We start from the raw sequence: 14645 nt of genomic DNA, 5'->3' as shown, positions 1-14645 counted from the left end.
CCACCCCCACCCCATTAGGGTTAAACATTTTAAAATATGATGCTCTGTTGTATGTTAATATCTGGAAAAAGTGAATCTTTGAAAAGAATTTGAAGCTTTGGGGTAGTTTTGGAAAATGAGCTTAAATTGCATCCCAAGACAGTAATGACAGATGAATGAGGGTTTAGGTGCAGTCTAGCCTTCAGCAAGTGAATTTTAAAGTGTGGCCAGTAAAGTGTCTTGCTTCTTCCACTCAGCCAGTGCATTTGTAAGAAAATTCAGTTATGATTAAGTGTTTTCAGTGGTATAGCCATAGTCAACAGAATATGCAAACAGATGAGTATATTGGCGGCACAACACAGTAATGGTGAAATTCAGTTTAAATATTATTTATCTACTTACTTATTTTTGCTGGGGAGATGCTTCAGTAGTTAACAATCTCTGGCTCTTCTAAGGGATCTGGGTTTGATTCCTAGAGCCCTCATGGCAGCCCATATAACCCTCTGTAATCCTGTTCCCAGGGATTGTGGCTTATAACTGTCTGTAACTTCAGTTTCAGAAGATTTGATGGCCAGGTGGGCACTGGATACACAGGTTATACATAGATATGCATATGGGCAAACACCCATACACATTTAAAAATAAGTGTCATTTGAGCTTCAAGCTATATGAGAGATCCTAGCTCAAAATGAAAAAAAAGGTGAACATTTAAGGAAGTTACCTAGTGTTCCCAGTGTTGACCTTAGGCTTCTATACTCATGTACACACACACAAGAACATTTGTGTACCTGTATCCACTCATGTACACATACATAAGAGCACTTGTGTACCTGTATCCACATATTAGTACACAAAAAATACTATTTGTCGTCATTGGTCATTGGCATTTTAGCTGGTGGGATTCTAGGAGCTTTTGATGAATTGAAAGCATGTTTCCATGATGAAGAAAGTGATACTGCTGAGTAGTTTGAAGATACTTAGTGCCCAGTCATGGTGTTTGTTCATCAGTTTTGTCTGTTGAATTTGTCACCCATGCCTGAGTGCATAAGGAAGAAATTTGCTAAGTGCCCAAAACAACACAGGCATGGTGCTGAAGATGAAACTTTTTATTACTTTTTAAAAAGATCTATTTTTTTTGTTGCATTGTATGTCTGTGTTTGGTGTATGTATGAAGATGCCCACAGAGGCCAGATGAGATTGTTAGATCCCCTGGAGTTGGAGTTGCAGGCAGTTGTGAGCCTCCTTAGGTGGGTGCTATGAGCTAAAATCAGGTTCCCCAGAAGAACAGAAAGCACTCTTAATATCTCAGCCATGGATCCAGTCCAAGATAGAACTTTTTGATAGGAAGTTATGTTGCTTTATATAAGTCATAGTATTTCAGAAGAATATTACCCAAGAAAATAAACTTATGTTTATTTCACTAATTAAGGCAAAAGCTCACCTTGATATGAGACTTCTGAAAGTCGGTCAGCACTTAGGGACTACTCTGTTCTTGATCATAATCTAACTTTTTTTATGTATTGGGTTTTCATGTCTATTTTTTCTTTTTGTTCTCAGTATTTTAAATCACCAGCTTTTTATAATTATGCATTTTCTCTGCTCTATATTTCATTTGCATCATTTTGTATAAAATGTCTAAAGACTTGATTGTAATTTAGGCAAATCATGATGAGACACACCTTTAATTGCAGCTCTTAGAGACAAATGCAGGTGGATCTTTGTGAGTTCAAGGCATTTCTGGTCTACTCTGAGAATTCCAGGCCAGCCAAGGATGTGCAGTAAAACTTGTATCAAAAACAAACAAGCAAACAGCAACAAAACCAGAATAAGTTATTTTTATACTTCTTGCAGATTTGAATTATCACAGTGTTACAGGTGTTGTGGTAAACAGCTTGTGCATGGAAATAATAATACTAGCTAATGAAGAGGTAGTGGGTTTTTTTTTTCCCCTTTGGCATTAGTGAAAATTTCAGAAGTTTATTTTTCTTTGTTTGCAAATTATCAATAAAACTTTGTTGTGGGTTTATTTTTAAATTTCAATTTTTATTTGTTTTATATAAATGGGTGTTTCATTTATATGAGTTTATGTAGAGTTAGAGATGGTTGTGAGCCATTATGTGGGTACTGAGAACTTGAGTTACATCTTCTGCAAGAACTGAATATGCTCTTAACTGTTAAGTCATCTCTCCAGCTTGTGTTTGTTTATATTTTTGTCTTTTGAGACAGAGTCAGTGTGTAGGTCTGGCTGGCCTGAACATTGATTTGTAAATTAGGCTGATCTTGAACTCACAAGAGAACCATTTGACTCTGTTTCTCAAGTTCTGGGATTAAAGGAGTGTGTTATCGTGGCCAGACCCTGTTTTGTTTTTGAAGTAGGGTCTTACTGTATTATCCACACTGGCCTCCTAACTCAGACCCTCTAGCTTTTGCTTTCTGAGTGCTGGGATTACATGTGTGTGCCACAATGGTGGAAAACATTTATGTATATAAATTTTTAAAAATAGTTTAAAAGGAGATGTTTGCCATTCTAATAGGGCATGTATTCTTCATTTTAGGTAATTATATGGCTTAACAAAAATACAATGTTTATGCACCCAAGTTTTGGTACAAGTTCCTCTATCAGTATCATCCTGTGTTTGTAGTGGTCATTGCTGTGCAGGAAGTGTAAGATGGTGGTTCATCTTAGATGGTTTTACAATTTCCTCCCTCCCTCCCTTCTTCCCTCCCTCCCTCCCTCCCTTCCTCCCTTTACCCTCTTCTCTTTTTCTTTCTTTCTGTTTTCTGTGAGACAGGACTTCTCTGTGTAGTCCTGGCTGTCCTGGAACTCTCTAGACCAGCCTGGCTTTGAATTTAGAGATCCACCTGCCTCTGCCTCTTGAGTGCTGGGATTAAAAATGTGTGTCACCACCGCCTAGCTTACTGTTATTTCTTATTTAAAATTTTTTTGTTACATTTGTATATTTGTATGTTGCATGTGTACCACAGTTCCCATATGGAGGTCAGAGGACAACTTGAAGGAGTCAGTTCATTCCTGCTATCATGGTAGCAAGTGCCTTTACTAACTGAGCCACTTAGAGTGTACACGTAAGATTGAAATTTACTAGTGACTACCACATACTAATGTTGGTATTGGAATCTTGAAAGTGTGGATCTTGTGCTTGGATTATAGTATAATAGAGGATGGGCTGACAGATAAGTTGTAGCTCATTATATGTGGTATTGGATATACTGAGTATAAAAGAGGAAATAGTTAGCATTGGAGGGGGGGGATGAGGAAAGGTCTTGAGGAATTAATAACCAAACTGGGTGGGAATCTAAGCAAGTGTGGGTAGAGTGTAATTACAGAGAGAAATACTGGATGATGAGAACTAAATGCATGAAAGGTGAAGCAGTGCAGGTCTTGTGCCTTTAAGTAATTGGTAAAATAGAATTTGTGTGGAGTAAGGATAGGGATGCGGAGGAAGTTCAAGTTGGCTACCATATTGTGTTGTGCATTGTGTAAGAGCTGAGTTTTCCTTTTTAGGGTTAGTGAGGAGTGAGGAGAGAGGCAGAGTAACATTTCTTGAAATAGTTTGAAACGTCAAGACAATAAACATATTCTTTAGAACCCAGGAATGAAATGTCTGCAGCTCAGTGGATTGTCACAAAGTCAACACCCACACAGTGGTCTCTGTGGTCAAGTTTCTTCTTCAGTAAAAGTAACCTCTGTCCTCTGCAGGTTAGCCAAATGGGTTTTCACTTCCTAAATTGATTAGCCTGTTTTTGAGTGTGTCATGTAACATTCTGGAAGATTCTGGTACTGATTGTAGTAGTTGGTTATTTTCATTGTGTAGGATTCTTTTTATAACCATCTCACACACATATTTATTCACCTGTTCATTTTACCTGTAGATTTTTTTTTGGATTTTACATATTCAGTTTTGTGGTTCAGGAATTGAACCCAGGGTCTTGTGCATGCTGGACACTCATTCTTATCACTGAGCCATTGTCCAAGCCTTCTTTTGAATTGCTGTAGCTTACTTGTAGAAGCTAATGGTTTATCCTTGAGATTATAGATTCTTTTAGGGGGTTCTCTGTCTATAATTATGCACTTTGTGGTAAGAGGTAATTTTAGTTTTCCGTTTTTAATCTTTTATTGCTTCTCTCTTGGTGTGTGCATATGTGTTCATGTGAGTGTATATGTGTATGTGTAGGCTAAAAGATAACATTGGGTGCCCTTCTCAATCACTCTCCACCTTACCTTTTGTTTTATTTATATTCTATCCTTTATTTTGTTTATGTGTGCTTGTGTTTCTGTATACTATGTATTTGGGGTTGTGCCTGTAGAGGTCAGAGAACAATTTTGTGGAGTTAGTTGGTTCTGGGGATCAGTTCAGGTTGTTAGGCTGGCTAGTGGGCACCTGTGCCTGTTAAACCATCCTGCTGCTTGCCCTTTCCTTTTTTTTTTTTTTTTTTTTAGATAGTCTCTCACTATCTCTGGAGCTTACTGATTCATCTACTATCTGGTTCCAGAGATCCTCCTGCCTTTTTCTTCCCAGTGCTGGATTATAGGTGTGTGATGATTTAAATGGGTGCTGGATGTTCAACTCAGTGTTTGTGTAATAAACACTGTACCAATTGGCTCATGTCTCTAGTCCCCTAAATAGTCATGCTTTTGTTTGTTTGGATAAGGTCGCTGGAGCTCAGGATGGCCACGAAACTGCTAGTAGCCAGATATATAGCCTCTAGCCTACAATCCTCATCCTCTGCCTCCCCAGTGCTGGGGTGCTTGGATATGGGATGTGTGTGTTACTGCTCAGCATTCTGTTACATGGCTGTGTCTCACATTATTTATCCATCCACTCACTACTTTATGCTTTATTTTTGAGAAGAGTCTTCCTTTGTAACTTGGGCCAGAGCTTACAATGTACCTTGGACTTTATTTATGGCAGTTCTGCTTCAGATTCCTGAGCACTGAATTACAACCAGGAGTCATCACATCTGGGTTCTTTCATTTGCCTTGCTTTTAAAAAATCTTCTTAGGGAAGGAGTTTAGATTATTATTATTATTATTATTATTATTATTATTATTATTATTATTATTATTTACTTTTAGATTCACTTAAGTGTATGAGGCTTTTGCCTGAATATATGTCTATGCATTATATACCAGAGCAGATCATAAGAGGACAGCAGACCTCCTAGAACTGGAGTTACAAAGAGTTGTAAATCACTGTATGGGTGCTGGGGATTGAACCCAAGGTCCTCTGCAAGAGTAACAAGTGTTCTTAACTGTTGAGTCATTTGTCCAGCCCCAGGAGTTTAGATTTAAGACCTCTACTATACTCAGTGAAAGCAATAAATGCTGTGAGTTTATCTATAAGCAGACACTGATGTGGATGTAGGAAAGGGGGACAGTTCTGATATTGTATTTGGTTTCATCATCCAATGTATTTTCTATTTATTTTTCTAACTTTTATGCATCAATTTAGAATTTTGTTTCATTTTTAATACAGCAACTTTTTCTATCTTATCTAACTTTTTTCTTTCTATCTTATTTCTAACTTTTCTATCTTATTGTTATAGATTTATAGTTGTAACGTACTTATTAGCAGGGAACATATTTTGTGGATTTCAGTGCTTTTAAGTTGGTTATGGTTTGTTTTATGTCCTCTAGCACATAGTCTGTCTTGCGTGATGTACACTTGAGAGTATGTATTCTGGTTAGCAGAATATTCTATAAATGTTAGAAGCATATAGTATTTTGGTGGTATTTAGTTATTTAGTTCTATATTTTTTGCTGGTTTCTACTATTTCTATTAGTTGCTGAAACAGTGTTCAACCATAATTGTGGACTTATATTTTGATTTTTTTTTTTTTTTTTTTTTTTTGTCAGTTTTTGCTATTTGAACTTTTAAGTTCTATTAGGAGTATACAAGTTGAGATTTGTATTTTTTTGAATGAAATGATGAACTTCTTTCTTTCCTGATTTATTAGTGTGTACTCTTTTTCTTTTTTCTTTCTTTTGTTTTGTTTTTAGAGACAAGGTTTTTCTGTGTAACCCTGACTGTCCTGGAACTAGCTCTATAGACCAGGCTGGTCTTGAACTCAGAATCTGTCTGCCTCTGCTTCTCAAGTGCTGGAATTAAAGGTGTGCATCACTATGCATGGCATAATAGACCTTTTAAATCTTTGTAGTATAGCTAGCTTTGAGTTTTACTTGGTATTAATAATAAATTCATTTTGCTCTTTTTGATTAAATGAGAGAGAATTTATATATAGAAAACGTAGCCTTTAAAATGCTCGGTAGTAGAGTCTCAAAATTGTGTAGCCATCATCAATGTTTTAAACTTAACAGTTGTCACTCCAGAAATGGGTCCTGTGTCAGTTAGCATTGACTCTGCATACTCTTTTTTTTTTTTCAAGCCCCTGAAAAACACTAGTCTACTTTGAGCATTGTTTTTTTCTATTTTTTTGTTGTTGTTTTTTTTTTTAGTTTGGGTTTTTTTTTTTGTTTTGTTTTTTTAAGATTTTGTTTATTTTATACATATGACGAGTACACTATAACTGTCTTCAGACACACCAGAAGAGGCCATGGGATCCCATTACAGATGATTGTGGGCCACCATGTGGTTGCTGGGAGTTGAACTCAGGACCTCTGGAAGAACAGTCAGTGCTCTTAACCACTGAGCCACCTCTCCAGCCCCTTGTTGTTTTTAGAGATAAATTGTTATATTCTTTGGCTGACCTAGTACACTTACTGTGTAGTCCAGGCTATTCTGGAACTTGATTCGATCCTCCTGCCTTAGCCTCCCAAATGCTGAAGTTACAGATATATGCCACTGTGTTAGCTGATTTGTCTGTTTTGAGTATTTCACATGTAGCCTTTGTGCCTGGCTTCTTTCATTTGCATAATTTTCAAAAAGACCCATTACATTGTAGCATGTCAGGACTTTATTCCTTTATGTGGGTGAAAAATATTCCATTGTATGGCTATACCACTGTGTGTGTATCCACTCTTTGCTGGATTTTAGTTTTTTTCTTTTTGCTTTACTATTGTAAAAATTTGTGTATAAGTTTGTGTGGAGATATGTTCTCATTCTTTTGAGGAGTATTTACATAGGATTGGAATTGCTAAGTGAAATTGCTATATTTAAGGAACTCTTATATTGTTTTATTCAGTGGCTGGTTTTACATTTCTACCAACAGGAAATGAGAGTTTAAATTTCTCCATAGTCTCACTGGTATTTATTTATTTATTTATTTAGAACCAAGTTCTTGATATGCAGTCCTGGCTGGCTTAGAACTCATATAGACAAGGCTGGCCTCAAATCATAGAGATCTGGCTCTTCTTTTGAGCCTTCAGTTGTCACACTGGTTTATATCCTATGCCTTGTCACTTCTTGCTGTGCTTAACTGGTAAGGCCCTTCCATGATGCTGCTGCTGGGCCCTCCTCCTGAGATGATGCTCACGGCAGCTGCTCCTGGAGTGAGGCTGCCCATGGGAGGCCACATGCCTCCCTCCCACTTGTCAGATGATGGTTCCCACTCCCCCTGGCATGACTCAGCCAGACAGATAAGAGCAGAAGGGCTCTTTATCAGTTTTATATTTCACCAGGAGATCATGGTGCTGACTGAGCCTGAGTGTTTGCTGTCAGAGAATGTAAATTTAGAGGGGGAAAAATGGAGTTAAAAAAGAATAGTTTTCACTTGTTATTGTGAAATGTGAAAATAAAATTGGTGGCTGTTTTCATTTAAAAAAAAAGAAATCACAGAGATCCACTTGCCTTTGTTTCCTTGAGTGTTGGGATCAAAGGTACGTACCACATCTGACTCACAAGTATTTTTTGTCTCATCTTTTAAAATATGTTTGTATACCTGAATGTGTGTGCATGTGTGTGTCAGGGTGCCTCTGTACAGGTAGGAACAGCTTTGGGTGTTTGTTCTCACTTCCTACCTTGATTGAGACAGGGCCTTTTGTTCTCCACTGCATACTCCAGGGATTCTCCTGTCTTTACCTTTCATCTTCCTCTAGGACAGTGATTCTCTGCCTTTCTAATGCTGCAACCCTTTAATACAGTTTCTCATGCTGTGGTGATCCCCAACCATGAAAGTATTTTGTTTCTACTTCATAACTGTAATTTTGCTACAGTTATAAATTGTAATGTAAGTATCTGATATGTAGGATATCTAATATGTGAACCCCCAAAGGGGTCATGACCCCAGGCTGAGAACTGCTGCTCTAGGATACTAGGATTGCAGATCCATGCTGTCTGATCTGACTGTTTGAGATTCCTGTGGGTTGTGAGGTTCTGAAATCAAGTCTTCATTCCTGGTGCAGCAAGCACTTGATTCACTGACCCATCTTTCTAGCCCAAAGAATTATTTACTTTATGTATGTGAGTATACTGAAGCTGTCTTCAGAAACACCAGAAGAGGGCATCGGATCCCGTCACTGATGGTTGTGAACCATCATGTAGTTGCTGGGAATTGGACCCAGGTCCTCTGGAAGAGCAGTCAGTGATCTTAACTGCTGAGCCATCTCTCCAGCCCTGCTTCTTTACATTTGACAGGTGGTTTTGCTATCTAATCTTAGATTGGTGTTTTTCTTTGCTTGTCTTCTGGCTCCCATTCTTCATGACTCACTGTGGTCTGGACAACACCCTTAGCTTTGCTCTTAGGAAGTAATGTGTCTTCTTGTTTCTCTGTTTTTATTCTCTGGTGCTTTCAAGAGTTTCCTCTTTAGTTTTCATCAGAAATACTATGATGTGTATGGTTTTGTTTCTTTGCATATCATTTGCATTTGAAGTGCTTGGGGCCCTTTGTTAGGATTGGAAAAAATGCCAGTTATTTGCTGTTTCTTATTCTTTCCCATTCTGGTTTCTTTCCCCTTCTTGGATCACTTACATCTATAAATATTTTAGATCTTATATACTTTGCCATGTTAGATTTTTATGGTTCTTTCTCATTTGTCATTCTGTTTTGAACAGGGATATTTTCTTTACTAATTCTTAAAAAAATAATATACATACAAGCTGGGCATGGTGGAACATGCCTCTAATTCTAGCACTCCAGAGGCAGAGTTAAGTGAATCTCTGAGTTTAAAGTCACCCTCATCTACATAATGAGTTCTAGGCTAGTTAGGGCTATATAGTGAGATCTTGTCTTTAAAAAAAAAAAAAAAAAAAAAGTCTAATCCAGCAAACCTATACCTGGACTTTCTTGTGATTTAATTATTGTACATGTCATTTTTATTTGTTTTTGTTGTTTTAAAATCTGTCTCTGGTAATTCTCTCATTTGGGTCTTGAGGACCTGTACTGTGTCATGTTGTCCCTCTTTCCCTACACACATAGGATTTCTCAGTGTAGTCCTACCTGTCCTGGAACTCATTCTGTAGACCCAGCTGGCCATGAAATTAGAGATCAGCTTGCCTCTGCCTCCCAAGTGCTGAGGTTAAAGATGTGCACCACCACACGCCCACTGGGCTTAGTTTAATGTCAGTTTCCACCTTGAGTTTTGATTGATTGTTTCTTAGAATGTCCATTTATTTTTTACTTGGTGCAGTAACTGAATATGAAAAGCATTGCTGATAGCTTTGAGGCTCTGAGTGATTATTATAGACATTAGCATAATTTTTTAAGTTGTAATGAAGAGTCAACAGTCATGGTAGAAGGAACTGCTAAAAGAATCATGTTAAGTTTTCTATCTGTTGGAGAAGGAATTGTGAGAAATGAGAAGGAAATGGCTGTCTTTTGGTGGATGTTCTAGAAGGAGGCAGCTAAGAGGACAGGCCTTCCCATCAAAACAGAAAGAAAGGTGGATGTGGTGGTGCTCCTCTGTAGTCCTGCACTCAGGAGCAGAGTCAGAGGATCCTAAATTAGAGGCTTGATAGCAAGTCAGAGGTCAGCCCAGACTACACAATACAGTGAGAGAGAATGTCTCAATAACAAAGCAAAAGGGAAAACAAAACTGGAAAAATAACTAGTGCTTTGTATTTTGAGTTTAGATGACAACTCAGTCACTTAAAGTTGACAAGTATTTTCAGTTATTTTTAAAAATAAGTCATATGTAGGTTACTTCTTTTTTTGACACAAGGTCTCACTCTGTGGCCTTGGGTGGCCTGGAGCATCAGGCTGGCCTCAAATTCACAGAGATCTTTTTGCCTTTGCCTTTCAGTTCTGAGATTAAAGATGTGTATCACATGCCTGGCACTATGTTAACTTTTTTTAAAAAAGATTTATTTATGTATATGAGAACACTGTAGCTATCTTCAGACACACCAGAAGAGGGCATCGTATCCTATTATAGATGGTTGTGAGCCACCATGTGGTTGTTGTGAATTGAACTCAGGACCTCTGGAAGAGCAGCCAGTGCTCTTAACTGTTGAGCCATCTCTCTAGCCCCCCACTATGTTAGCTTTTGAAGGAAGTAACCATTTAATAAATGGTGATGCCCACCAGGGGAATTTCAGACCACACATTTTGCTAATTTGTTGTTTCTATTTCTTTTGAAATTAGTTTATCATAATAAGCAGCATAATTGGGTGTGGGTAAAGAACAGAAGCCACCATAAGTTTGCCATAGGCACCACACATCTGAGGAGAGTTCATGCCCAGCCTAGCCATCCTTCTCTAGCTCCCTGCAGAAACTGGGACCTGCCAAGCCTATCACAAAGATCTAATAGAATATGTGAAATAGTTGAAAAAGTGAAAACGTGCTACACATATATATTATTTGTAAATTGTGTGGCTGGTAGAGAGTTAAATAATTTATAATTTGCTGAAGGAAAATAACTTAAAACCAATTCACTACATATACATTTAATTTATTCATATAACTTAATTGAGTTAAGTAAAATGTGAGATAAATTCCTGTGTGAATTTGAGCATAACAGCATCAGAAATTAATATTACATTTTCAGCCCAAAGACTTATATATTATCTTTGAGAAAATAAATTTCCTTTTGAAAAAAAATCAGATACTACAAAAGCAAAAAGTTTGTTGTAGATTTAAGCTTTTGCTTTCTGTATAGAATATAGTAAAAATTTTAAACATGCAAACTAACTGAATATTCTATGACATTTGATCTACAACAAAGTTAAAATTACTTAGTATTCAAAGAATATAATAGTTCATAAGCAAAAAATATTAAGTTTTAAACTAAACTATGAAATTATTTCTCTGTCTCTAGGTGAAACATGGTTTCTCTAATATAACCGGGATTGATTATTCTCCTTCTGCAATTAAGCTTTCTGCAAGTATTTTAGAGAAAGAAGGGCTGTCTAACATTAACTTGAAGGTAACTATTATTTACATTAATATTTTAAAATAAGCTATAATGTTTAAATGTTACTAATGCATGTTAATCTGATTACCTTTTTGCGTTCATAAATTAAGGATAAATCATAAATAATACAAACTGAAATATTTAAAAGTAAATATTACAATTTTAATCTAGTTAGTTTAGGGAAATTATTTTTTTCATTTTTGTATGACACCTACTGTGTATTCCAGGCCAGTCTCAAACTTGTCTTTTTCTGCCTCAGTCTAGCTAGATAGTAGGCATGTAACACTATACTTTGTTGGAAAGAATTCTTTTTTGTGTATTTATATATGTGTGTGTTCATACAATATCTTATTATGTATGTTTGCAAAATCGTACAGTAGCTGACTCTGAATTAATTAGATCAAAAAGTTATAAATGCTGAGTGTCCTTGTGGTACTGTTTTCTGCCTGAGGCTCCACTAGAAGTGGAGGCTGCAGCCACTTAAACTGTTAGGATGGCAGGATTTGGTTATATTTATTTATTCTCAAATAAATGACTTATATTTTAAAAAGTCAACTTATAAATGTGTAGGATGTTCTGGCAAACATTGTTATTTAATTCTTTGTCCTAGTTGGTTTTGTCAACTTTATATAGCCTAAAGTCATCAGAGATTTAAAAAAAAGCCTCAACTAAAGAATTGTCTAGATCAGATTGGCCTGTGGGCATATCTGTGGGCGTTGTCTTGATTCCTAATTGATACAGGAAGTCTCAGTCCACTGTGAGAAGTACCATCCCTAGTATTCCTGAGCTATATATGGAAGCTACTAGTTAAGCATAAGCCTGTGAGAAAGTCAGAAAGTGAGCTAGCTTCAGTTCCTCCTTTGAGTTCCTGCCCAGACTTCCTGGACTACAACCTGGAAATGTTAGATAAAATAAGTCCTTTCTTCTCCAGAATTACTTTTGGTCTGAGTGTTTTCTCACAGCAACAAAAGGAAATTAGAACACTTAAAACCCAAGAAGTTGACCTCATTTCTTCTCTTTTTCATTTTGCTTCACCACTCCAAAGCTTACAGACCTCAGATCCATGTAACCTACCACAAAGTAGTATTTTTGATCTAAAATAAAAATTGGTTTACATCACTGTTTTGCTCAGAGACCTCCACTGGGTCCCCTTTGCATTCAGCAAAATGGAACCTAGATGCTACAGTTAGCTTTTTCTTGTGCTAGAGTCAAATATATTCTCTTGCACGTGTTAGACAGGCACTCTGCCACTGAATTTCACCGCAGCCTGCCTGCACTCCCTTCTTTCTTTTCTTAGCACAGGGTTTCTCTATGTAGCCCTGGCTATCTGGTCTTGAAATCAGAGATCTGCTTGCCTCTGCTTCCCTTGAGTGCTTGAATTAAAGGTATGTACTACTGTCTGGTTCACTGGCACTCATTTTTTAACCCTTTCCTTTTATTCAGTATTTCAATTACTGGCTGTGTTGTTTTTGAGATGTGTTAAGTTTGTCTAAGGCTTTATCCTTACTACCTCTGCCTTCCTTTCCTTAGGTCTCTCAGCAGGCCAAGTCTGTTCCCATTATTCACATCTCTCTTGAAATAGCACCTCCTTAGAGAGGCCTTTCCAGGCTGCTTTTCTCCCCCACCCCTTTCCCTCTCCCTCCCTATTCCCTCTTTCCCTCTCACTTCCCCTTTCTCCCTCTCTTTCCTTCCTTCCTTCCTTCCTTCCTTCCTTCCTTCCTTCCTTCCTTCCTTCCTTCTTTCTTTTTTTTTTTTTTTTGGTTTTTCGAGACAGGGTTTCTCTGTGTAGCCTTGTCTGTCCTGGAACTCACTCCAGGCTGGCCTCGAACTCAGAAATCCGCCTGCCTCTGCCTCCCAAGTGCTGGGACTAAAGGTGTGCGCCACCACCGCCCAACTCTTCCTTCCTTCCATCCATCCATCCATCCATCCATCCATCCATCCATCCTTCCTTCCTTCCTTCCTTCCTTCCTTCCTTCCTTCCTTCCTTTCTTTCTTTCTTTCTTTCTTTCTTTCTTTCTTTCTTTCTTTCTTTCTTTCTTTCTTTCTTCCTTTTTCTCCCCCAAATTTCTTGCCTGCGTGTATGCCTATGTATCATCTGTGTGCCTGGCCCCTAAGGAGGCCAGAAGAGGGTGTTTTATTTCCTGGGACTAAAGTTACAGATGGTTGTGAGCTGCCATGTGAACACTGGGAATCAAATCTGGGTCCTCTGGAAGGGCAGCCAGTTTTAAACAGTGAGCTATCTCTCCAGCCCCTTTAGGCTGCTTTTGTTGTTGTTGTTTGTATTTTTTGAGACAGCATTGCTCTGGCTGTCCTTGAACTTGCTCTGTAGTCCAGGTTGGCCTCAAACTCAGAGATCTGCCTGCCTTCACCTCTCAAGTGCTGGGATTAAAGGTGTGTACTCAGGCAGATTTTTTTAATATAAAATTTATCTTCCTAGTCATTCACAATCTTACTACTGTTTTTTTTTTTCTCCCCCCACCCTCACAAGATATGGGTGCTTCCCTTTGTAGCCTAGGCTAGCCTAAGAATCTCACTATGTTCACTGTCTAAAGATAGACTATAGGTATGCACCATCTTGGCAGGCTCATGATTCTTTGTTTTGTGCTATTGAGACAGGATCTTCTGTAGTTGAGGCTAGCTTCCAGCATGCTGTGTAGCTGAAACTTATGGTCTTCTTGTGCCTCTGCTTTCCCAAGTGCTAGAATTACAGGGATGTACCACCATGCTGTTTTTTTCTCTTTAAAATTACATTCATGTTATTGTATGTGTGAGATGGATATGTGTGCCACAGTACACAGTGGAGCGTTTCCTTTAGAGTGTGTGTGTGTGTGTGTGTGTGTGTGTATGTGTATGTAGTGGATACATGTGCACAATGAAGGGTCTTCTTTCACCATATGGGCTTCAGGGAGTGAACTCTGTGTTGGGTTTGGTGGCAAGGGCCTTTATTTCTGAGCTCAGGCCCTGTTTTTATTTAGGATTTATTTATTTTTATGTATATTAGTGTTTTGCCTGTGAAGGCCAGAAGATGGCTGCAGACTCCCTATACCTTGAGTTACAGGTGATAGTAGGCTGCTGTGATGGTGCTGAAACCCAACTTGAAGCCACTGAAGAGCAGCCAATGGCTTATTTCCAGACCCCATTTTTGCTTTCTTAATAGCACTGTATCTGCAATACTTTTAAAGAGATATTTTGTGATATACCATTGTTAAATGGTTGTAATTTATTTAAAATTTTTTAATAATTTATTTTTATTTTATGTGCATTGATGCTTTGCTTGCATGTGTGTCTGTGTAAGGGTGTCAGATCCTTTGAAACTGGTGTTACAGACATTTGTGAGCTGCCATGTGGGTGCTGGAAATTGAACCCAGGACCTCTGGAAGAGCAGCCAGTGCTCTTAACC

At 37.9% G+C, this 14645-nt stretch overlaps 1 protein-coding gene across 9 annotated transcripts in view; it reads left to right on the top strand.

Annotated features, from left to right (window-relative positions):
• The window catches only part of Eef1akmt2 (EEF1A lysine methyltransferase 2), a 73935-nt gene that overhangs the window by 4342 nt on the left and 54948 nt on the right, over positions 1–14645 (top strand). For all 9 annotated transcript variants that reach the window (XR_013103493.1, XR_004608792.2, XR_013103494.1 and 6 more), the window contains exon 4: positions 11150–11257. Coding sequence is in view for 3 of the 9 variants with exons in the window: in XM_076912089.1 (XP_076768204.1) it covers positions 11150–11257 (108 nt within the window). In the remaining 6 variants the exon portion in view is untranslated. The remainder of the gene's footprint in view (positions 1–11149; positions 11258–14645) is intronic.

This window comes from Arvicanthis niloticus, chromosome 1 (assembly GCF_011762505.2).
Source record: "Arvicanthis niloticus isolate mArvNil1 chromosome 1, mArvNil1.pat.X, whole genome shotgun sequence".
Taxonomy (NCBI): domain Eukaryota; kingdom Metazoa; phylum Chordata; class Mammalia; order Rodentia; family Muridae; genus Arvicanthis; species Arvicanthis niloticus.
The sequence above is the reverse complement of the archived record's forward strand: the minus strand, read 5'-3'. Positions and strand labels throughout refer to the sequence as shown.